Genomic DNA, 23879 nt, shown 5'->3' on the forward strand with positions numbered 1-23879 from the left:
AGTTTATATTTTGAATATTTTATTGGAAAGGTGTGGATAGCAAATCTTTTTTTGGTATTGTGACCAATTTGTCATTTATTTATGTTTTTGCCTCATACTTTTCCATATCCCAACCCTCAGCTCGGCAGGCTGCAGCCTCCTCACTCTCTGCAGACCTGGACAAAATCAGACTGGTCAAACAAGTGGAACATGTCTTTCAATCCTGACAAATCTCACGCTCTCACTTTGTCTCTCCAAAAAGACCAACTGGACAACCCTCCCATCTACTTTCTCAACAATCCTCTCCAAGAAGTCTGTCACTCAAGCTTTTGGGTCTCACTATCTGCCATGATCTTTCCTGGGAAAACCACATTTCCAAACTGGCCTCCAAAGCCAGTCGCCGACTGGGCATCCTCCGTCGTGCGAAGTCCTTCCTTGGCACACCTGAGCTCCTCACCACATACAACGCTTTCATCCGCAGCTCTATGGAATACTGCTCTCCCCTCTGGGCTGGTGATCCTGCCTCACACCTAGCTCGGCTTCACTCTGTTGAAACCAAAGCATTCAGAATCATTGGAATCTCCCGTGATGAAGCTGATTCCGAGGATCTTTCTCTCTCTCGCCGCAGGCAGGTTGGTGGTCTTTCTGTCTTTTACCCACTCTTACCCACTCCACTTTTACCCACTTCTCCCGCGATGAAGCTATCTCTGAGGGCCTTTCACTCACTCACCGCAGGCAGGTAGGTGGTCTTTCTGTCTTCTACCGACTCCTCTCCGGCCTTGCTCCCCCAGCTCTCTCTGTGCTCTGTCCCCCAAATATTCCTACAGGTCGCACAAGATCTGCCAGCCACCCTCTGATGGTTAAACTGCCGAAATCTCGGCTCTGTGCTCGGTGCTCACCTTCACTCTTTCATTCCTCTTTTCTCCCGCCTCTGGAAAAAACTCCCACACTCACTTCAATCACACTCCTCCCTCCAGGTCTTCAAAACAGCTGTTCACCACCATCTCTTATCTTCCCCCATCCAAAACCTTGATCTTTTCTACCCCCACTAATTCACCCCAGATCCACCTTGTTTGAAATTCCAACTTCTTTCCTGGAAGTCTTGGCAGTGTCCATATGTTTTATACCTCTCCCACCCCCCCCCCCCTTCCCATGCCTCCCCCCCCAAAGCCCTCTCCCTCCCACAGTTCTCTCGATGTCTCCATGTCTCTCGGTCCCTGCTCTCAAATGTTGTGTTTGTGTCCTTCCCCCTCTCTCCCCATCTTGTCTACCGCTCCCGATGTTATTTGTTTTGTGTGTCTGTTTGTCTTTCTGTGTGATTAATGTTCGCTCTTTCACGAGCCTCGATCTTGTATACAAAAAAAAAAAAAAAAAAAAAAAAAAACCTCGCTGACCTAGCTCCCCGTGCTCTGTCTGTGCTCTGTCCCCCAAATATTCCTACAGGACACACAAGATCTGCCAGCAACCCTCTTCTGGTGAAACTACCAAAATGAAGACTCTCTGCTCACCTTCACTCTTTCATTCCTCTTTTTTCCCGCCTCTGGAGCAAACTCCCCCACTCTCTTCAATCCCACTCCTCCCTCCAGGTCTTCAAACCCGCTGTTCACCACCATCTCTAATCTTCCCCCATCCAAAATCTTTATATTTTATACACCGGTTTATCCACCTTCTACAAATTCTGATTTCTTTCCTGAAAGTCCTTGTCGTGTCCATGTTGTATATCCACTATCCAGTGTAAACCGCCCCAGCCCTCTCTCTTCCAGAGATCTCCCGATGTCCCTGTTCTCTACTGTTGGTGTGCTTCCTCTCTCTCTCTTCCCTCTCTTGTCTCCCACTCCCTTTATGATATTTCTATGTGTTAGCTCTTACACAAGCCTCAACGTGGTATTAAAAGAATAATAAAAAAAGACTTCCTCTACTCCTGTAGCCAACGTGTGGCTCTCAACGGAATCCTTTCATCTCTTCTCCCTGTCAAGGCTAGATTGCCCCACAGCAGTGTTCCTGGCTCATTCCTATTCCTGATCTTCATCAATGATCTCTCCGACGCTTTGCAAATCCCTTTTATTTATTTGCTGATGACTCCACCTTCTGCCGTGACATCGCTCATCTTTCAGACAGACAGGCAACATCCTCGTCCCTCTCTTCAGACATTGACAAATTCACAAGCTGGTCAAACACTTGCAATATGTCTTTCAATCCTGACAAATCTCACACTCACTATCTCCCTCCGAAAGGACCATCTAGCAAACCCTCCAATATACTTTCTTGACAATCCTCTTGAGGAAGTTCAGAAGTTCAAACTCTTGGGTCTAACCATCAGCCATGATTATCTTGGGCAAACCACATTTCAAAGCTGGCCTCCAAAGCCAGCTGCCGACTGGTCATCCTCCATCGTACAAAGTCCTTCCTTGGCACACCTGAACGCCTATCCACATACATCGCTTTCATCCGCACCTTGATGGAGAACTGCTCTCCCCTCTGGGCTGTAACACCACCTCACATCTTGCTCAGGAAACCAAGTACTACAAGATCATTGGAATCTCCCATGCCGAAGCTGAGTCTATGGGTTTATCACTCACCATTGCAGACAGGTCGGCAATGTACCGCCTACTTTCTGGTCTTGCACCCTCTGCTTTTTCCGCAAACTATTTCAAATATGTTTTGCAAATATTTGCAAATTGCAATTTGCAATTTGCAATTGCAAATATGTTTCCAAAAACTATATATAGCACAATATCTCAAAGTTGTGGACGAGTTATGACAAAACTAGGTGGATGGGTTGGTTTCGGCCACAAGAACAAGCCGATGAGATTTTGGTTCATGTCCAGATCCAGATCCGGCCTATCGGTGGAATACAAAACATAAACTGTTCAGCCTGGCGGAGGTATGAGCTATATACTGAATGTCCTTCTAGTTTACTTGTGTAACTTCATTCTGCATGGGTGTCACTCCTACCTACCTACTTCTGGTGTCACACCTACCTCTACTTCTGGTGTCACTCCTAACTACCTACTTCTGGTGTCACTCCTACCTACCTACTTCTGGTGTCACTCCTACCTACCTACCTCTGGTGTCACTCCTACCTACCTACTTCTGGTGTCACTTCTACCTCCTTCTTCTGGTGTCACTCCTACCTACCTACTTCTGGTGTTACTCCTACCTACCTACTTCTGGTGTTACTCCTACCTACCTACTTCTGGTGTCACTCCTACCTACCTACTTCTGGTGTTACTCCTACCTACCTACTTCTGGTGTCACTCCTGCCTACCTACTTCTGGTGTTACTCCTACCTACCTACTTCTGGTGTCACTCCTACCTACCTACTTCTGGTGTTACTCCTACCTACCTGCTTCTGGTGTTACTCCTGCCTACCTACTTCTGGTGTTACTCCTACCTACCTACTTCTGGTGTCACTCCTACCTCCTACTAAAGATATTTTTCTTTTTCATTCATTTCTTTCCACCTGAATTTTTTTTTTCCACCATAAAAAATGCACAGATTTATCTTTGCCTATTATTACATGTCGACCTCAGGGCACTGCAGCGAGCACACCGGTAAACCAGAGAGTGTCACAGTGGAACATAAATAAAGACACTGATGTGCCCTTGGTGTTGTTTTAAGGGTGAAGCCAATGCACGACAGAAGACGGAAGGGTAACTTTATAAGAAATATTAATATTTAGTCATCCCTGCTGTCTACCTTAAGCACAATAATACTAATTAAATGTAATACTTAATGACTTTCCTAAGAATCCCCAAATTAAATGAGTACAAACGTCACAGACAACAATGCGGCTATAAGTTCATTCACGACTCTCGATGTGGCAGTTTAGCTCAAGCAAGGAGTTCGTAGTGTAAACCTCAGCAGGTTATAAATGGGTGAAAGGTTGGTGGTGAGAACAATTGAAAGGATCTTGTCTCTGGGAGGTGCGCACAGGATGAAGCCAATTGGACAGTCACCTCCTCAGAAGGTGAAGTCCTCAAATCATCAAAGCATGAAGAAGACTCCACAGGTAAAGCTGTATCACTGATAATGAAGACCGGAACACCAAGCTGTAAAGGACAATATGTTACTTGAAGGATAGGAGAGGTTGGATGGATAAATAAGTGGTTGGACGATTATGAATAAACAGAAAATTTTGGGTGGCAATAAATGAATGAAAAAAATTATTCATGAAATTACACAAGCATGAACCAGTCAATCAGCTGAGTGCCTTCTCAAAAATGGCGTGTAAATCAGCATTGAAATGGGGAACGGCTTAGAAATCATCGCCGAGATAGCAGCAGTGCAATGTCCGACAAGCAGATGCCACAAGTCGAGAGAGTTCAGAGAAGAATACCTCACAAGGTATGATACAAGACGTGAAGCTGAAACCCCCACAGACCAACGCACAGTGGGTTGAATTTGATCCGTCGTGGTCAGGGAATAAGTGAGTCAATGAGCCTTTCCTGGTTCACGTGCAGAAGACCCCCGTTACCTCCTTCACTGATTCAGTCAGTTTTTAAATGATATACACTGCTTGAAAACATGGTGGGAAGCTCAAGGGAACGTGTCCATGCCTGCCCCTCATTGTTGTCCTTATCCACTTATCCTCCCTTTCTCAAGCGACTTTCCTTTTTCCTCATGTTGTTGTTGTTGTGACGTAACAGGAAATTTAACAGCCAATGTAACCTTCACCAAAGCATAATTAAATATTATACTGGTCCGTAACACCATATATCAGAATTTACATCTCTCCTTCATTCCTCCCTTACACACCATGTTTCCTGGATTTCTTCCTCCTTTGAGTAGCTCTCCAGGTGATGGAACTGCATTAGACTGGTTTGAGAGGAAATAAATTATGAAAAGAGCTCTCATTTTTGGGTTTATCACTGGCATGCCAACTTGTCATAAGGAATGATGCCAATACAAGAAAAATGTTTCCTCGATCTTTCATCACTCGATGCCTTTGAAAATTGCTGCTTCGTCAAATTAAGAGGGCATTTAATTACACTCTTGCTATTTTCTCATAGGCTGTAAAACAGTGGTCGCCGGGTGTAGCGTTTGTCAATTAAGTGGGTCGTTGTTTGCATTGCATGCTGCATGACCTTCTGGGACAAACACCTGACACTAACTGTGGAATGTTCTGCAAAGCTTGGAGTTGTGCTTTTCTTTGTCAACATTCAGGATTAATTCACTTGTGTGCAGCATGTAGCTGCTGCTTTGGATCATGCTGGCAGCGAGGCTGTGCCACTGATGCAATGTGCCATGTATGTTTCAAACATTCCAGATTTGAGCTCAACAAATTGAATGCCACCACTGAAGATTCATGTGAAGTTCAACATAACGTTAATTTGTTGGAGAATAGGAGTTGTACTAATGGATGTCATGAGATGAATTGTGACAATTTTGTTTCTGGAATGACTTCTTCCAGAGACATCCTACAGAAAGATAAAGGATCGGCCATGGACGCCGCGATTGCCTCGCTGCTGTGCGTCTCTTTGATCAACCCTCATAGCATGGGCATAGGTGGTGGCGTGATCTTCACCACCTTCAATGCCAGCACAGGTAGATGTGGCTTGCACATGGTGACTTCCGCTTTTCAGAACACTGCGTTAGCCATGTTGGTGGATGACACTCTTTTTACAAGTCTTGAAAATTTGTGCAATTTCAAATGATAAGGGTTGTGTTTTGTGTTGTTGTTGGACATTCTAACCTACTGGTCATATCATGAGCAGGATCAGTTTGGTGCTTCAAGTCGGGAAATGTAGGGGAAAGGGTTGGCCTTCAAGCACAACTATCATGGAGTTGTTGTTGTCTCAATTTATTCTGTTCATAGTGGGTTGTCTGATCTCCTTCCCCTCGAACCTGATATTTATTTCTTCTCTCTGCTGCCCAAACCTCATCACCTCAGTCTTCTACATGCTTATTTTTAGCCCATGTTTCTCAAATTCCTCCTTCCACTCCCCTAGAGCTTCCTGCATCTTCCACACACTCTCCATCCCAACAGCCAGATTGTCTGCATACAATATCCTCCCCAGAATACCTTTCATGTTTACCTTCCTACTTACCAGCTCCATCACCATGATAAACCTTCAATACTGCACCCCTCTCTCTCACTAGCCTCCCACCTCCATCCTTAATCACCTCCCTCCTCCATTTCATGTCCTTACTATCCTCATCTCTGTCACTAGCCAATTTATATATCATCTTCCTCGCACCATCCTTTTACAACTTGTTGTACACCTCCTCTTCCATATCATTCCTCACTTATCCACAGCTCTCCTTGCTGCTTTCTTCTTCTGCCCATACAGGTGTAGCAACCCCGTGTCTGGCTGCTTCCCTATCCTTGATTTTCTAGATCCTCTTCCAAGGGAATAATGGGATTGAATAGAGTGTGGGAGTTTGTTCCAGAGGTGGGAAAAAGAGGAATGAAAGAGTGAAGGTAAGCAGAGAGTCTTGATTTTGGCAGTTTCACCAGAAGAGGGTTGCTGGCAGATCTTGCGCTTCCCACAGAAATATTGAAGGGACAGAGCACCGACAGAGCAGGGATTGAGAGGCCAGAGAGGAGTTGGTAGAACACAGCCCACTAACCTGCTGAGGGAGAGAGAGAGACAGAGACAGAGACAGAGACAGATCCTCGGAATCATCGTCATTGCGGGAGATAGCAATAAATCTGAAAGCTTTGGTTTCAACAGCGTGAAGCCGAGCTATGTGTGAGGCAGGTGCACCAGCCCAGAGGGGAGAGTAGTACTTCGACAAGCTGCAGATGAAAACTTTGTAAGTGGTGAAAAGCTCAGTCATGCCAAGAAAGGACTTCACACAACAGAGAATGCCCAGTCGGCGACTGGCTTTGGAGGCCAGCTTGGAAATGTGGTTTTCCCAGGAAAGATCATGGCAGATAGTGAGACCCAAAAGCTTGAGTGACAGAACTTCTTCGAGAGGATTATTCAGAAAGTAGATGGGAGGGTTGTCCAGTCGGTCTTTTCGGAGAGACATAGTAAGAGTGTGAGATTTGTCAGGATTGAAAGACATGTTCCACTTGTTTGACCAGTCTGTGATTTGTCCACGTCTGCAGAGAGTGAAGAGGCTGCTGCCTGCCGACCTGAGCATTGAGACATGGAGCGGCAGAGAGTGGAGTCATCAGCAAAGAGATAGAGAGGATTTTCCAGAGAGTCGGAGAGATCATTGATGAAGATTAGAAAAAGCACAGGGCCCAGAACACCGCCTTGGGGAACTCCAGCCTGAACAGGAAGGGGAGATGAGAGAATTCCATTTAGAGCCACACGTTGGCTATGACAGGAGAGGAAGTCTGTGAGCCAAGCGTGGAGATTTCCATGGATACCATAAGAGGAGAGTTTGGAGAGCAAGGCAGGGTGCTAAGACCATATCAAAGGCACGAGATATGTCAAGGAAGACAGCTCTGATTTTCTGTTTGGCATTGAGGACGTCAAGCCATTGGAGAGGAGGAAAGAGCATGTCCAGGGTAGAGTGACCTGGTCTGAATCCAATTTGAAGATCAAGCTATTGGAGAAGCAGAACGATTTAATATCAGAAGCGATGATGGATTCCATGACATTGCTAATGATTGGGAGCAGGCTGATTGGTCTATAGTTGAAAGTATCTGTTTTTGCACGATTTTGTGTAAAGCGGTAATGTTGGCTGATTCTGTAAAAACAAAACAAAAAAAACTTCTGTTTAAAAATAAAATAACAATAAAAGAAAAAGATGTAAAAAAAAAGATTGCCTCTATCACCACCCATGCTGTAATTATCCATCCCTCCCATCTTTCCACTCTGACTACTTGCTTGCTGATCTTTTGTGATACCATTATTCCCATTCTGCACTGGCTGACCTGTTGGACCTCATACTGAGCATATATATATATATAATATAATATATATATATATATATATATATATATATATATATATATATATATATATATATATATATATATATATGTATGTATGTATGTATGTGTGTGTGTGTGTGTGTGTGTATATATATATACATACATATATATATATATATATATATATATTGTTACAGACGCGGTTTTGGATGTTAGTTTACCGAGCGGTTTGGTATGACCGCGTCTGCACAGTTTACCCGATTCCACTCGAACGTTGGCCGAATCGCGCTATGCTAAATCAATGAAGGAAAGGACACAACGGCTGGGTTAAATGACACGACACCAGGGGTACAGTTCTCAAGACCTCCGGAGGAGGATATAATATTGGGTATGCGGAACGTTTAGATTACACGGCACAAGAGGGACAGCACAGAAAGGTGGGCACTTATACACGGTCTTATCTTAGCCCCGACAGACCACAGACAAACGGGACAAGACTGACTCACACAGGGATTGATGGCAAGGAAGGGCAGGCAGTTGATAGCTCAAGGTGCACCTTGAGCTCAGGGGCAGAATCGACCCGGTCCGGTCCAGAGAGGCGGGAGGTATCTTTCAGCGCTAGGAGGTGGCGTCCTTTTTGTCGTCGTAGCTGAGCCGCATCTGACGTCACCTCCGGTAAGTGGCTGCGTATATCCAGCGGGGAGTGACACGCCCTCGGCTCGTTAGCTCCGCCCCAGATGGAATCGGTCCGCCGCTTCTTATTGGGTGCGGGGGGGTTACCGGGCTCCGCCCTTGACGAGGAACTGACAGTCAGCCCCTGTGTGGTAACCCCGTCGGAGCACGTGGTCAATGGCGGCTAACCAAGCCGGAGTGAGGACGCGCACTCCCCGCGCCGCCGCCGCGCCGCCCCCGCTGTTGTTGTAGTTGTTGTTGTTGTTGTAGTTCCATGAGGAAGAGATGCGGGGAGGTATTGGGAGGTCCTAAACTTGCTAACGGTGCCATACAATCACATTCTGGTGCAACGAAGAGTCAGAATTAATGGAAACGAGTCCTTAACTGACATAGACTAAGAATAACTAGCAAGATGTCCTATAGTTGTCTACGTGAGATGCGGTGAACCTGGGTGCGACATTTAATGGGGGAAAAAGGGGAAGGTCGGGGCTACAGAGTGTTGTTTACAGACAATGGGACTAGGGAATGGGGGATTGGGGATAGTTGGGGAGTATTGGGGAAATAGGGGGATATTTACAAGCGGATATGGATGGAGGCCAAATCCCATATCCGCAACAATATATATATATATATATATATGTATGTATATATATATATATATATATATATATATATATATATATATATATATATATATATATATATATATATATATATATATACAGACTTGGCATTTAATATGGAATATTTTTTTGTGGGGGTGAACTTACTTTTCAAGATGTCTTAGAACCAAAAGTTCATTGGAATTATGTTGAAATTATTCTAGATTTTGTTAATGTGACCTTTAAAAGAAACAAAAACCATATTTGACATTTCGAAACAAATAAATTGATCCTTGAAAGTGATGTAAACCGATATCAAACTCAATTCATGGACAGTACTGTGTTAAACTTCTGTACGTTTTCCAGAAGTATCTCTTTATTTTGCACATTAGCCAAAAAATTTTTTAACAAAAACAAAAGTTAAATTACGACTGGGATTACGGACAGTAAAATTAAAGTTCAGTACTTCGTTTAACCCCCACGAGCATTCAGGAGAGCACGTACACGTTGAGGCATGCTGTTCACAAGATTTTCCAAGGTTTGGACAGGAATTGCTTGCCATGCAGTGACAATAGCCTGCTGCAATTTACGCACAGAGGTTGGCCGCTGGTCCAAGTGGTCGATTTGACGCCTTAATTCTGCCCACAAGTTCTCTATCGGATTCATATCCGGGGACATGGCAGGCCACTCAATATGCTCTACACCATGGTCAGCAAGAAAGTGTTGGATCATGCGAGCACGATGAGCCCATGTATTGTCATCTTGGAAGACAAAGTTTCCTCGAAAGGCTGCACGAGCAAATGGAAGCAATGTTTCTTCCAGAATGGCCCTGTACTTGAACTGGTTCAGGTTTCCATTCAGGACAACCAGGTCAGTTTTGCCCCCTGCATGAAAAGCAGCCCAAACGGTCACCCCACCACCTCCAGCTTGGACTCTTGGCACTATACAATCTTTGTTGTAGGCTTCATGCACTTGTCTGTGCACTCGGACGCGGCCATCTTGACGATAGACCAGAAATCTAGACTCGTCACTGAAGATCACGTGATTCCAGTGTCCTGGCTGCCATTGACGGTGCTCTCTGGCCCACTGCAATCGGCGCTGGCGGTGTTGTCTGGTCAGGCGTGGCTTTCTCAGGGGACACCTGGCACGATAGCCTGCTGAAACCAGTCGTTGGTTGACTAGCCTTCTGGATACAGGCACATTTGTCAGTTGCTGCCACTCAGCCCTAAGCCGATTAGCTGACTTGGTACGGCAATTGCGGACTAACCGGTGCAGCTGGCGATCATCCCTCCTTGTGGTTCTGCGGGGACGTCCTGGCCTCGGTATTGGAGTAGGGACACCCCTTGAGGATTTCGTTTCAGGATCTTTGACACCTGACCTTGAATGATGCCATACTGCCGAGCAATAGCATGCTGTTTCATGCCGTAATTTCGTAAAGCCACCACTCCATCACAAACAGCATTGTCGAGTTGACGCGCCATCTCCAGAGGAAGCGGCAATAACTTTTAGAGACGTGCAGCAGTTGTTTTCCACTAATACAGAACGCAACAACCCTTGTATACCCGACTGTGAAGCCAATCATCAAATGCACCTGTCTGTACATTTTGCCATGCCACCTGTGATATAATCCTGTTGTTGAATTCTTGCTGCGACAGACAATCAGTGACATGGTTCTTTTAACAAATAAATCACCAAAGTGTAAAAGAAACTCAGCAGATTGATATACTGAGTTAAGAAAGTAAACCCAAGTCAAGAAAAAAAATATATTCCATATTAAATGCCATGTCTGTGTATGTATGTATGTATGTATATATATATATATATATATATATATTGTTACGGACCGCGGATAAGATGTTGATTTGCCGAGAGGATGGCGCCGCGGCCCTAACAGTTACCATGACTAACCCGATTCCTGAACGTTGGCCAAAATCGCGCCACAGATATTCAATGGGGAAAAGACTAAAGCGAAGGATGTGAAGAAGAAGAAAGACAAAGGGTAAGGAATACAAATATAATTTATTTACTATTTACAACCAAAAGAAACCAAGGAGAAGGAAGGATAATAAAATTAAGACAGAAGGAATCAAGGAGACACAGTGCAAATATTAACTTATACAAGCTTACTTATACCCAGGGACAAGACAAAAGACAGACTACAAGCACACTTACACGGGGGATGATGACAGGAATGGCAGGAGGTGGATGGCTGGAGGGAGCGGAAGGTTCAGCTGGAACCGCAGCACAGTCGGGTCGGGGATGAGCAGCCGCCGCCCTTTCTCGATCGGCGCGTTTAGCAGCCGCCGTTCCTTCGCGGCCCCGCTCGAAACTGCCGTCAAAGCCCCGAAGCTGCTGTGGCTGAAGCTGCTGTGGCTGAAGCTGCTGTGGCTGAAGCTGCTGCGTGCCGCTGCTCTTTCAGGGATTCCTCCGCCTCATGCGCCGCGTGCTCTCCACCGGTTCATCTGCCTTCTCTCTCGTATCTCGTGGGGGCGTTGCGTGACGGGTTCTCTCCCTGACGCATCTGCTCGTGGGGATCCCTTACTCAACTCCGTAAGCAGTCTCTCACTCCTTCTTTTATTGCCCTCCCCGGAATCAAGCCGCGGGGTACGAGGGCACGCCTACCGGTTCGCTCACCGCGGTGCTGATTGGTGGTTACGGGCTCTCTGACTCCAACTTTGGATGACAATGAGGTGCCACGCCTTTCTTCCCCGAACAGAGCACATGCTTAATGGCGGCAATTGCAGACAACAGCCAAATGCAGTTGGCAATTGACGAAAGGGGGGTTGGAAGGGAATCTACCTTATTTCACTTGGTGCAATGGAGTATTTCAATTAATGGAAGACACAGCCTTACACTAATACACATAATAAGGATATAACTATTGAACAGGGATATATGGTGTCCTTCGTGTATGCTTTATGGAATTAACTACGGGAACGCCCTTTGACCTTTATACAACAACAAATGCAGGAAGGAGGGTGACATTTTACAACAATTCATTACACAATAATTTTAAAAAACAACATTCTCATATCCACAACAATATATATACATATATATATATATATATATATATATATATATATATATATATATATATATATATATATATATATATATATATATATATATTGTTACAGACACGACTTTGATGTTAAGGTGGGCCGAGCGGAATGGCCGTCGTGTCCGCACAAATTACCCGATTGTACTCGAACGTCGACGAAGCCGCGCTACGCTGGCTCAATAGGAAAGAGAAGACACCCGGCTGGGTTATAATGACACAATACGACACCAGGGGTTCAGTTCTCAAGACCTCCGGAGGAGGTTATATTAAGGCGGAAGGTTAGATTACAACTACAAGAGGTACATCATAGGAAGACAGGCACTTAGACACAACCTTATATTATTCCCGACAGACCACAGAGAAACAGGACAAAAACTGACTCACACGGGGATTGATGGCAAGGAAAGCGGGTATTCGATGGCCAGCACAAGGTGCACCTTGTGCTCAGGGACAGGATGGCGCGGCCCAAAAGATGCAGGAGGTCTCTCAGCGCTCGAGGTGGCGTCTTGTCGTCTCAAGCTGGGGGCGCATCTGACGTCACGTCCGGCAAGCGGCTGCGTATATCCGGCGGGGAGTGACACGCCCTCGGCTCGTTAGCTCCGCCCAGATGGAATCGGTCCGCCCTTCTTATTGGGTGCGGGGGGGGTTTACCAGGCTCCGCCCTTGACGAGGAGCTGACAGCCAGCCCCTTCGTGGTAACCCCGTGGGGCGCATGGATAATGGCGGCTAACCGAGCCGGAGGGAGGACGCACACTCCCCGCGCGCGCCGTTGTTGTAGTTGTTGTTGTTGTTGTTTGGGGAAGAAGATGGGAGGAGGTATGGGAAGGTCCTAAACTCACTACTGGTGCCATATAATCACATTCTGGTGCAACGAAGAGTCATAATTAATGGAAACGAGGCCTTAACTGACATAGATTAAGAATAACTAGGAAGATGTCCGAAAGTTGTCTACGTGTGGTGCGGTGGACCTGGGCACGACATTTAATGGGGGAATAAGGGGAAGGTCGGCTCTACTGATTGTTATTTACATGCAATGGGACTAGGGAATGGGGGACTGGGGAAAGTTGGGGAGTATTGGAGAAAATAGGGGAATATTTACAAGCGGATATGGAGGCCAAATTCCATATTCGCAACAATATATATATATATATATATATATATATATATTGTTACGGATTCGGGGGTCGGCGCTCCCCTTATCAAGGGGGGGTTAATCCCCCTGTCCGTGACTGACCGACCCGAGTCATTAGACGTTATAACGCTCCTTCCGGTCAGTATTAGCTAGGGTCATTGGTCAATGTCGTCCCAAATACATACTTTCTAACCCGACCGTAAAGCAGGGAAATAACTCCTGCTCGAACCACGGATAAGATGGTAAATGCCGAGCGGTTAGCAATCCGCGGTCCGAGCCATTAACAATGACTACACCCGATTCTGAGCGGTTCATAATCATGCCACAGGTACTCAATGGAAAGAAAGGACGGAGGCGATCGGATTAGGGAAAAACCAAGAAATAACAAGGTGATTTATTTACAACCAAAAAGAAGAGTAAAGGAAAGAATGTACAAGAAGAAGAAGAAACAGGACACAGGGCAGGCTTAACTATACAGTCTTAACTTACAACCCCGGACAAACATACACACTCACACGGGATTTCAGCTGGTAGGGTGGAAGGTCCAGGTAGAAGGTCCAGGTCACTCGTCCGGTCCCAACTCGTACCGTGGTGGTGGTGGAAAAGACAACAGGCCGGCAGCGCTCAGCGTGTCGTTGACCGCGAGCGGACCTTACATATAGCGGGGGGGACTGGGATGCTGCGTACGTAATAAACGTATATCGTGTCAAACGCTCTCTCCCACTCAATGTTCGTATGCAAGAGCGCCGCTGAACAGGTTCTCTGCGCAGTCCGAATTAGTACCACAAGCCGTCTCTCCTCAAAGTCGGTAAAAGGGGCTCTGCGCAGTTTCGTCTCTCTCATCGGACCTGGTGAAAAGGCTTGCGCTCGCGCTTATATTACACGCTCCCAGATCACTACGCGCTTCATCAACCCACGCCCGCCAGTGAGCTCACCTCAGCCCTGGTTGGCTGGTGAGGGCTTACCGGCCACGCCTTTGATGACTAGTTGACGTGGCCACACCTTGTTCCTGGCGCTCCGCTCCCTTCTTCCTCGAGCCGACCGCGTGGTCAATGGCGGCGCTTGTGCGAACGCTAACCAAGGCGCGTAACAGAATTTGGAGAGAGGTCGCAAAATGAACGAAATGGATTGGGGACCTATTCTTATTTAATTGATGCAACGCAGATTCAACTATTGGAAACACGGCCTTATCTGAAACACGTAATAATGAAATAACTAAAGTTCCTATGGTGGCCTACGTGTTGCATATGGACTAACTAAGGGTGCAACCTTTAACTTTATTAAATGATGGGATATTTACAAGAGTTATTTACAACAAGTGTGGGTTCTAAAACCGCAACACTGCACCCTCCCTTTTTCCAGGCTCGGCCCGAGCCGAAACACAAGGGCTATCTTTTAACTTAATGTGACACTTAGGTGTGGTTACCCTCTACTTTTAACCTCACCCTGTGTGCGACAGTTTTAACACTTGATATGTCCCACCTGCTGCATTGCATCCTATCTAACTGACTCACGCCCACAATTAACCGAATTGCGGAATTATTCTCAAACTACACATAAAGCCTGTGGGGAGCATTATTTACAAAAACACTAATTATTTACACTGTCACCCAGGACCTGTCTTTTGTGGGAAAAAGCAGAGACATTTTGATAAGAGGAAAGTCATTGCACTGCACTGCACCGATACACCATACCCATATGCACCAATAAACAAAAGGCACCATAAAGCACCAAAAAACACCATAAAAGCACCATCACCAAAATGCACAAAACAAACATTTCAAAAATAAAATCAATGGTGTCTTTTTCTTCTCTGCTGGGCTGGCTGCTGGGCCAATGCTTCTGGTTGTCTTGATCTTCTTGCTTGCTGTTATTTTTAATAAGAAAGGGCACAAACCGCGTCCGCTTTTTATTATTGATTTGGCCAGCAGGGCCAACTCCGGTGGTCCACTGCTGGGCATGGGTGCCACTTAAAAACACAGTGGTCCGCAAGGCAGACACCGCTGGCAACAAAGGTCGGTCCCAGCAGAGACGCCAGGCCACAGAACGTGTGGTCCATAAGGTGGTGCTAGGCCACAGAACGTGTGGTCCATATGGTGCAGCAGTGCAGGCAGGAGGCAGCAAAGGTGCGGGCGCACAACTGCGGCACCTGCACACTTCCCTCGGGCACAAAAGAACAAGGCCCATGAGTGGGGAAGGAAGGACAAGCAGATCAGCGGGTAGGGGCGCAAAGGTACACATCAAATCAAAGCAATGCAACATGAAGGGCGCGGGAGAGCGAGCCAAGAAAGCTCGTCCCTAACCGTTCGTCACCCCCCATGTCACCTACTCTACCCTTGCCCCTACCCCGTATTTACACACTTTACAAATTCGTTGCTATGTCTCGTCTTTCCCATTCCATCTAATTCCAAATTCGTCCTCAATCCCTCTTAAGGAGGAAGAGATGGAATTACGAACAATGTCTCACCTACGTCAAGATGCGTCTTCCATTCCAAACATTAGCCAAAACATGGTGTGGAGTTCTATCACCTCGGCGAGTGGATGCGGATGGTGCGAAGAGATTTTCTCCTATCTATACTTCTAAATGACATTAACACTTTACACTACCCGGGGTCTTGCCCTGCCAATCCATTGGCCATCTTTACTCTATGTGGTTCTAAAAACCAATTCCCATTGCACATACTGTGGCGCTCTCCAATTTGGGGTCTCACTCCCCCGATTTTTCTACCTGTGCCCTTGCACAATTTCGGGGCTGGGTCATGTGGCTCACCAGCAGGTCCTACTTACCTGCGCATCTCCGCCACTGAATGTCACCACCCGAGCTTGCCTAGCTCCTTCACCCTAACCTACCTGGGGAAGGCCCTCCCAGGTGCTTACCCCCTCGATGCCCTTTATGGCACTGGGCTACCCGGGTCCTCTCCCTAGGATCCTCGGGCCCCGCTGAACTCTACACCACACTGACTCTACCTGGCTCCCAGAGCCTACCTGCAGCCTCACCTGGCCGACAGACTACCAGTGGCGGAGTGCTCAACCAACTATACGCACTAACAGGCCACACACCCAGCCATTCCACTCTACTCATGCACCCAATCAAGCACTTCTTACCACTACCTGCACCACAGATGTCAATATCCAATCACAATTTAGCTACTCCCTCTACCTACTTTTAAGCTGCCCTCCCCGGGTACTCGTGAAGGGGTCCATCCTTCCCCCATTCACACCTTCGCACCATCCACTCCACTCCACGTATTCCACACCACTCACTCCACACCATTCATTCCACACACCTGTACTTCACTTGCAGGCCAATCACTCAACACACACACACATCTCTCTCGAGCATTGCCTCATTTCAACAAGCTCACTGGGAATCTCATTCCAATTCCTCATTTCATGCGAAACCTCATGCTCACACACACAGCATCATCTGGCTAACTATTTCCCCTCTAAAACTCGTGCTCTGCATCATCCCTTATACTAAGCACATCCTCGTCGTTATCATCCAACTACTCTACTCTACGTCCCCACTACAGGTACAAATGTCTCGACTTAAATCTCAAGTCACCTATAGTCATCTCTAGTTCCCTAACCATTATCCCAACCCTCCCGGGCTAGTTTGCACTGCCACCCCATAAACTATAGCTCCTCTGCCCAAATGATGGATGTGAGGGATGGTAGAGCTACCATCCCTCTACATCACTATCGCCATCACTATCACTATTTGTTCACTGAACTATGAGCCTCTCGTGCGGGAAATACATTTTTTACAGCTCGGCTTCGAAAAGCCGAGCAATGTATGCGATGGTCTGTCTCCTGTAGGTTGGGTCCATCCGGCATTTACGATTCTGGGGAGGACGTTTTGTCAGGCCGAGATTCCATGGTCCATCCCTGCGCAGACCCTTTCGGTCTCCGGCCCGATGACCCAACCTCGCCCGGTCGGAACACCGCCTCCGCCAGGGGGCGCAGGTCCGACCTGGCCTTTCTCCCCCGGAATCCCGCCGGTCGCCGCTACGGCGCGGCACCGACCATACAGGGCGGAGCCCGGCCCAAATCGTGCATGGCGCTCCATGCAGGAGTGACGCGGCAACGATCCTGGCCGGCCCCCGCAGCACACAAAGCGCACCACGCCCAGAGAGCTCGCGTCGGCTATAAGTCAGCCTAAACGCTGCCCCGGTTAACGTCGATGCTCGCCTCGCATGCTCACATTCACACGCGATTCTTCCCATACTCACACATCCAGGTGTCTCCATACACTCTGCACATTCCGTCACCGCACTCTCTCATGCACACCACCCAGGCACCCTCACACACTCCGCTACACACCTCTCTCTCATGCACACCCTGGCGCACTCTCCCTCGGTACGTACTCCGTACCACTCATGGGTGTGCACTGTTGCACATACCCATTCAGCGCACACCTACCCACGGGTGTGCACTTCTGCATCCACCCAATAACGTGCTCTGGTGTGCTCTCCCGCACACGCTCCACAATCAACTCAGGTGTGCATCTCGCACACTCGCCACAACCCACTCACTCTCTGTATCACATTCATCACACATACACTCCGATGTGCACTCGCTCTCGCACTCGGTATCACACTCTCACTCCAGCGCACACTTTTCTCTCACACGCGCGCCATTTTCTCTCATACATCTCACTTTCACACAGCGCACAATGGACCTTCCACGAACGCCCGGGTGCCGTCTGGATCCCAAGCGCGCGAAAAATCTTTTCGCGCTAAATCTTTTCATGCCATATACAGCCCGGCTCACCTTGGCGCTTCTCTTCTTCACTCCACCACCTGCAAACTTCCATTCTGGTTATTAAGCACGGCATCACGATGCGAATCCAGACTTTGTGTGCATTCCATCTCAATCCTCCGCGAGTGCTTTTCTATGCCTGCCGTCTCTCCAATTTCCACTATTGCTTCGGTTATTCCTTTTTCTTTAATTTCAATGTCTTTTCCCTCGACGACCGCCAGCGCTAATAAAAAAAATTCTCTACTTCTGCGGTCGCCGGCTTCCCCATACCCCGGGTTGCGATTTCTATACCCGCCCAGTTGCATGCGCCTTGCTCTGGCTCGCTTAACCCGCGCTCCTCTAGTCGCATTACCTCATCGTGTACAAATGCGCCCCTCCCGCTCAACATGCGATCAATGCTCTCCCCACATTTTTGTATGCGGTTTCCCAATTGCTCTCCCATTCTATTTTCCATTCCCTCACTATCGGCCCTCATTTCTCCCATCTCCTTACTCAATCCCCCAATTTGGCTTCCCAATTGCTCCCCCATTCTGTTCATTTCCCTGGTAGATTTGTCAGCCATCTTTTCCATATACCCCATCATTTGCACCATAAAAAGGTCCATATTCACTGGCGCCACGGGCTCGGCTACCGCGGCCATGTGCGTGGCGCCGCCATTTTGTGCGCCTGCAACCCCCACTACCGCACCTTCTTCATTCTCCTCCTCCATCTCTCCCACTTCTTCCCTGGAGTCCTGGGTTAATTCTATCCCTTCCTCTACCTCTTCATTTTCCCCCACCGGCATCCGATCGCCTTGATTATCCATGGCACGATTTAAAATTTAGATGTTATAATAAAATTTCGGCCGCTCGGAATTTTGACCAAATTTTTCAGATATATTAAAATTTGGTTCGGGCTTCAAATCCCACTTCCAGACACCAATTGTTACGGATTCGGGGGTCGGCGCTCCCCTTATCAAGGGGGGGTTAATCCCCTTGTCCGTGACTGACCGACCCGAGTCCTTAGACGTTATAACGCTCCTTCCGGTCGGTATTAGCTAGAGTCATTGGTCAATGTCATCCCAAATACCTACTTACTAACCCGACCGTAAAGCAGGGAAATAACTCCTGCACGAACCACGGATAAGATGGTAAATGCCGAGCGGTTAGCAATCCGCGGTCCGAGCCATTAACAATGACTACACCCGATTCTGAGCGGTTCCTAATCGTGCCACAGGTACTCAATGGAAAGAAAGGACGGAGGCGATCGGATTAGGGAAAAATCAAGAAATAACAAGGTGATTTATTTACAACCAAAAAGAAGAGGAAAGGAAAGAATGTATAAGAAGAAGAAGAAGCAGGACACAGGGCAGGCTTAACTATACAGTCTTAACTTACAACCCTGGACAAACATACACACTCACACGGGATTTCAGCTGGTAGGGTGGAAGGTCCAGGTAGAAGGTCCAGGTCACTCGTCCGGTCCCAACTCGTACCGTGGTGGTGGTGGAAAAGACAGCAGGCCGGCAGCGCTCCGCGTGTCATCGACCACGAGCGGCCCTTACATATAGCGGGGGGGACTGGGATGCTGCGTACGTAATAAACATATATCGTGTCAAACGCTCTCTCCCGCTCAATGTTCATATGCAAGAGCGCCACTGAACAGGTTCTCTGCGCAGTCCGAAGCAGTACCACAAGCCATCTCTCCTCGAAGTCCGTAAAAGGGGCTCTGCGCAGTTTCGTCTCTCTCATCGGACCTGGTGAAAAGGCTTGCGCTCGCGCTTATATTACGCGCTCCCAGATCACTACGCGCTTCATCAAGCCACGCCCGCCAGTGAGCTCACCTCAGCCCTGGTTGGCTGGTGGGGGCTTACCAGCCACACCTTTGATGACTAGTTGACGTGGCCACACCTTGTTCCAGGCGCTCTGCCCCCTTCTTCCTCGAGCCAACCGCGTGGTCAATGGCGGCGCTTGTGCGAACGCTAACCAAGGCGCGTAACAGAATTTGGAGAGAGGTCGCAAAATGAACGAAATGGATTGGGGACCTATTCTTATTTAATTGATGCAACGCAGATTCAACTATTGGAAACACGGCCTTATCTGAAACACGTAATAATGAAATAACTAAAGTTCTTATGGTGGCCTACGTGTTGCATATGGACGAACTAAGGGTGCAACCTTTAACTTTATTAAATGATGGGATATTTACAAGAGTTATTTACAACAAGTGTGGGTTCTAAAACCGCTACACTATATATATATATATATATATATATATATATATATATATATATATATATATATATATGTATGTATGTATATATATATATATACACACATATATAAAATGCGAGAGCGGTTATATATATATATATATATATATATATATATATATATATATATATATATATATATATATATATATACATATATATATATATATACATATATATATATATATACAGTCACGTGAAAAAGTAAGTACACCCCATGTAAAGTTTGGCTTTTTCAACGTACAGCTATTTGATCTTCATTTCAACAATATTGATAGATAAAGGTGATATAATATAACAAATATCATGAAACATTTTTACATTTTGTAGTCCATTGTATAATTTAAATAAACATAAATGCAAATTTCGCATGTGGAAAAAGTAAGTACACCCCTACATTTATCACTACTTCAAATACCTAAAATTAGAATCAGGTGCACCAGCTCAGGTGCAAATGATTAGAACATTATTAGAGAGGATCTTGGAGGAACCTGTCTTATTTAAACCTCAGACATTTCGTTTGGTTTTCTCTTTGTTGTTGAAGTGTGCGGCGTCACCATGCCTAGATCAAAAGAGCTCTCTGAGGCCTTCAGAAAGAAGGTTATAGATGCCTACGAGTCTGGGAAGTGATTTAAAAAGATCTCCAAACAATTTGGAATCAATCATTCGACTGTCCGGAAGATCATCTACAAGTGGAGAAGATTCCAAACAACTGCCAACTTGTTCAGGCCAGGCCGCCCCAGCAAGTTCAGCCCGAGAGCAGACCGCAAGATGCTGAAAGAAGTCTCTAAGAACCCCAGAATGTCATCACGGGACCTACAGGTAGCTCTTGCCACTGTTGATATCAAAGTGCACGAGTCTACCATTAGAAAGAGGCTGCACAAATTTGATCTACATGGGAGGTGTGCCAGGATGAAACCTTTGCTGTCCAGAAAGAACATCAGGGCAAGACTAAAGTTTGCCAATGAACACCTTGGCAAAGATCAGCACTTCTGGAACAATGTGCTCTGGACAGATGAGTCAAAGGTGGAGCTATTTGGCGACAGTACCAGAAGACATTTTTGGTGAAAACCAAAGACAGCATTTTACCACAAGAACCTGATACCAACTGTAAAGCATGGTGGACTGGTGGTGGAAATATTATGGTTTGGGGCAGCTTTGCTGCATCAGGGCCTGGGCAGCTCACCATCATAGAATCCACTATGAATTCTTCATTGTACCAGAGGGTACTTGAGGATAATGTGAGGCCATCTGTCAGAAAGTTGAAGCTCAACCGAAGCTGAACCTTGCAACATGACAATGACCCTAAGCATACCAGTAAATCCACCAAGGAATGGCTGAAAAAAAAGAAATGGAGGGTTTTGGAATGGCCAAGTCAAAGCCCAGATCGAAATCCCATCGAGATGTTGTGGGGGGGATTTGAAACGAGCTGTGCATGCAAGAAACCGCTCAAACATCACACAGCTGAAAGAATTCTGCATGGAGTGGGCAAAAATTTCTCCCAGTCGATGTCAGAGACTGGTAGACAGTTATAAGAAATGCCTACTTGAGGTTGTTTCTGCCAAAGGGGGCAATACCACCTATTAGAGCCAAGGGTGTACTTACTTTTTCCACATGCGAAATTTGCATTTATGTTTATTTAAATTATACAATGGACTACAAAATGTAAATGTTTCATGATATTTGTTATATTATATCACCTTTATCTATCAATATTGTTGAAATGAAGATCAAATAGCTGTATGTTGAAATATGTTGAAAAAGTCAAAACTTTACATGGGGTGTACTTATTGAACAGGAAGGGGAGATGTATATGGATATGTATATATATAATATATGTATGTATGTATATATATATATATATATATATATATATTATATATATATATATATATATATATATATATATATATATATATATATATATATATATATATATATATATTGTTGCGGATCTCGAGCCCGTCGACGTACAGAGGGGGATTAAACCCTTTTCCCCCTCGGGCCTTCGAGTCCACGAGGCCGCTACCCACTTTACACTCGTGGGGCGGATTGCGGAGCAATTCCAGCCGCCACCCCCGTAGCGCATGCGGAAGGGTCTCTGGTCGAATCCCCAAGTACCTTCTATACACACGCCGCCACGAAGTCGGGGGCTGAACCTCGCACGAGTCACGCTGGTCTGATACGCCCGAGCGGTTTGCGTGTCACGTGACTCGTGCTGTTAATCCTTATGAACCCGATTGAGCGGTTTTATTTCGTACAATGCTAAGCCAATGGTGGAAAAAGACGTGAACGGCCAAATGGGAGCAAAGAACACAGGTTTATTATTACAATTTGTACAAATGATCAGGGCAAAGAGACACAGGGTAGAAACTTAACGTCCTTAACTTAATCCCCGGACAAGGGCCCTCTCACTCACGCGGGGAAAGGAAGGATGAGAAGAGAACGCGCTCAAGCGCGGCCATTGGTGCCGTTCGCCCCTGTCAGCTCGTTGGGCGTGTCCCTTGAGATGTTTGCGGCACGTTCAGGGAGCCCAAGCAGGGAGATCGTTGGAGTCTCGGGCCCCGGGAGAGATTGTCCTGCAAGAGCGCTTATAACAGGCAGCAGAGTGCAGGGCCGGGGCAGAACGCAGACTACAGAGAGAGTTCATGCTTTCGACCCCAGAGCGCAAAGAGAGCTGGGAGCTTGGCCACGGAGAGAGCGTTTGTGCTTCCGAGTCCTGGGCTAGAGCGCTATCCAGACACACCTCCCGTTCGGGGGCCGGGCAGGGTTTTTATAGCCCCCACCAGAGTCCCATCAGAATGTTCCAAGCCCCTCCCCTGGCCGCCGTTGCTGGCCACTCCCCTGTAGCTCCCATTGGCTGCTTGCCGCTTACCGGCCACTCCCCTTTAGCTCCTCCCTCGGGCCTCCTAGACCTGTTCCAGGCCCTAGCACATGGCATTCCAGCCCAAATGAGGCCTCCCCTTACGTGCCTGCTTCAACGCATACTAACACAGGAAAGGAGACTATGCTTACATTTAAAAAGAAATAACTGAACTAAGCGAGGCTACATGTTGTGGTGCAACTAACTAAGTGGGGGGTAATCTTTATTCTCAAAACCGCAACAATATATATGTGTATGTATATGTATTTGTATATATATATGTATATACATATGTATATATATCATACGCCTCGCCACACGTCACTATAGAGACACGCTTGCTTTAACTGAGGATAAGTACATGAGTTGCTGTGTTGTGGGAGGGGTAGGTTGGGTAGGCGTAGACTGGAAGTTTGGTACGATTTGATAACAGTTTGAGGGAGTAGTTCAGTGATGTGACAGACACTGCACAGATGTGTGTATGTATGTTTGTATACGTTGACATCATTAACCATATATCATACTCCGGTTTCCCTTGACATCATTAACCGAAGAGTTTAAGGTAGTGAGGATGCGGAAGTTCATGATGTTGCGGGATTCAATTGATCCAGTGGTAAAGAATGCTCTCCCAGAGAAGAAGGGAAGTCGAAAGTGGAAAGCAAGAGCAGAGGTGGATGAGATGGAGGAGTGGTTGCAACAAGAGGAGGTCCTGGGGATGGTA

At 46.7% G+C, this 23879-nt stretch overlaps 1 protein-coding gene across 1 annotated transcript in view; it reads left to right on the top strand.

The window, feature by feature from the left end:
* Positions 1-23879, top strand: part of LOC137439927 (glutathione hydrolase 1 proenzyme) — a 102036-nt gene that overhangs the window by 14929 nt on the left and 63228 nt on the right. The window contains exon 2 of the mRNA XM_078768013.1: positions 5393-5526. Within this exon, the coding sequence (XP_078624139.1) occupies positions 5393-5526 (134 nt within the window). The remainder of the gene's footprint in view (positions 1-5392; positions 5527-23879) is intronic.

Source organism: Myxine glutinosa, chromosome 14, assembly GCF_964187855.1.
Source record: "Myxine glutinosa chromosome 14, kmMyxGlut1.1, whole genome shotgun sequence".
Lineage (NCBI taxonomy): Eukaryota > Metazoa > Chordata > Myxini > Myxiniformes > Myxinidae > Myxine > Myxine glutinosa.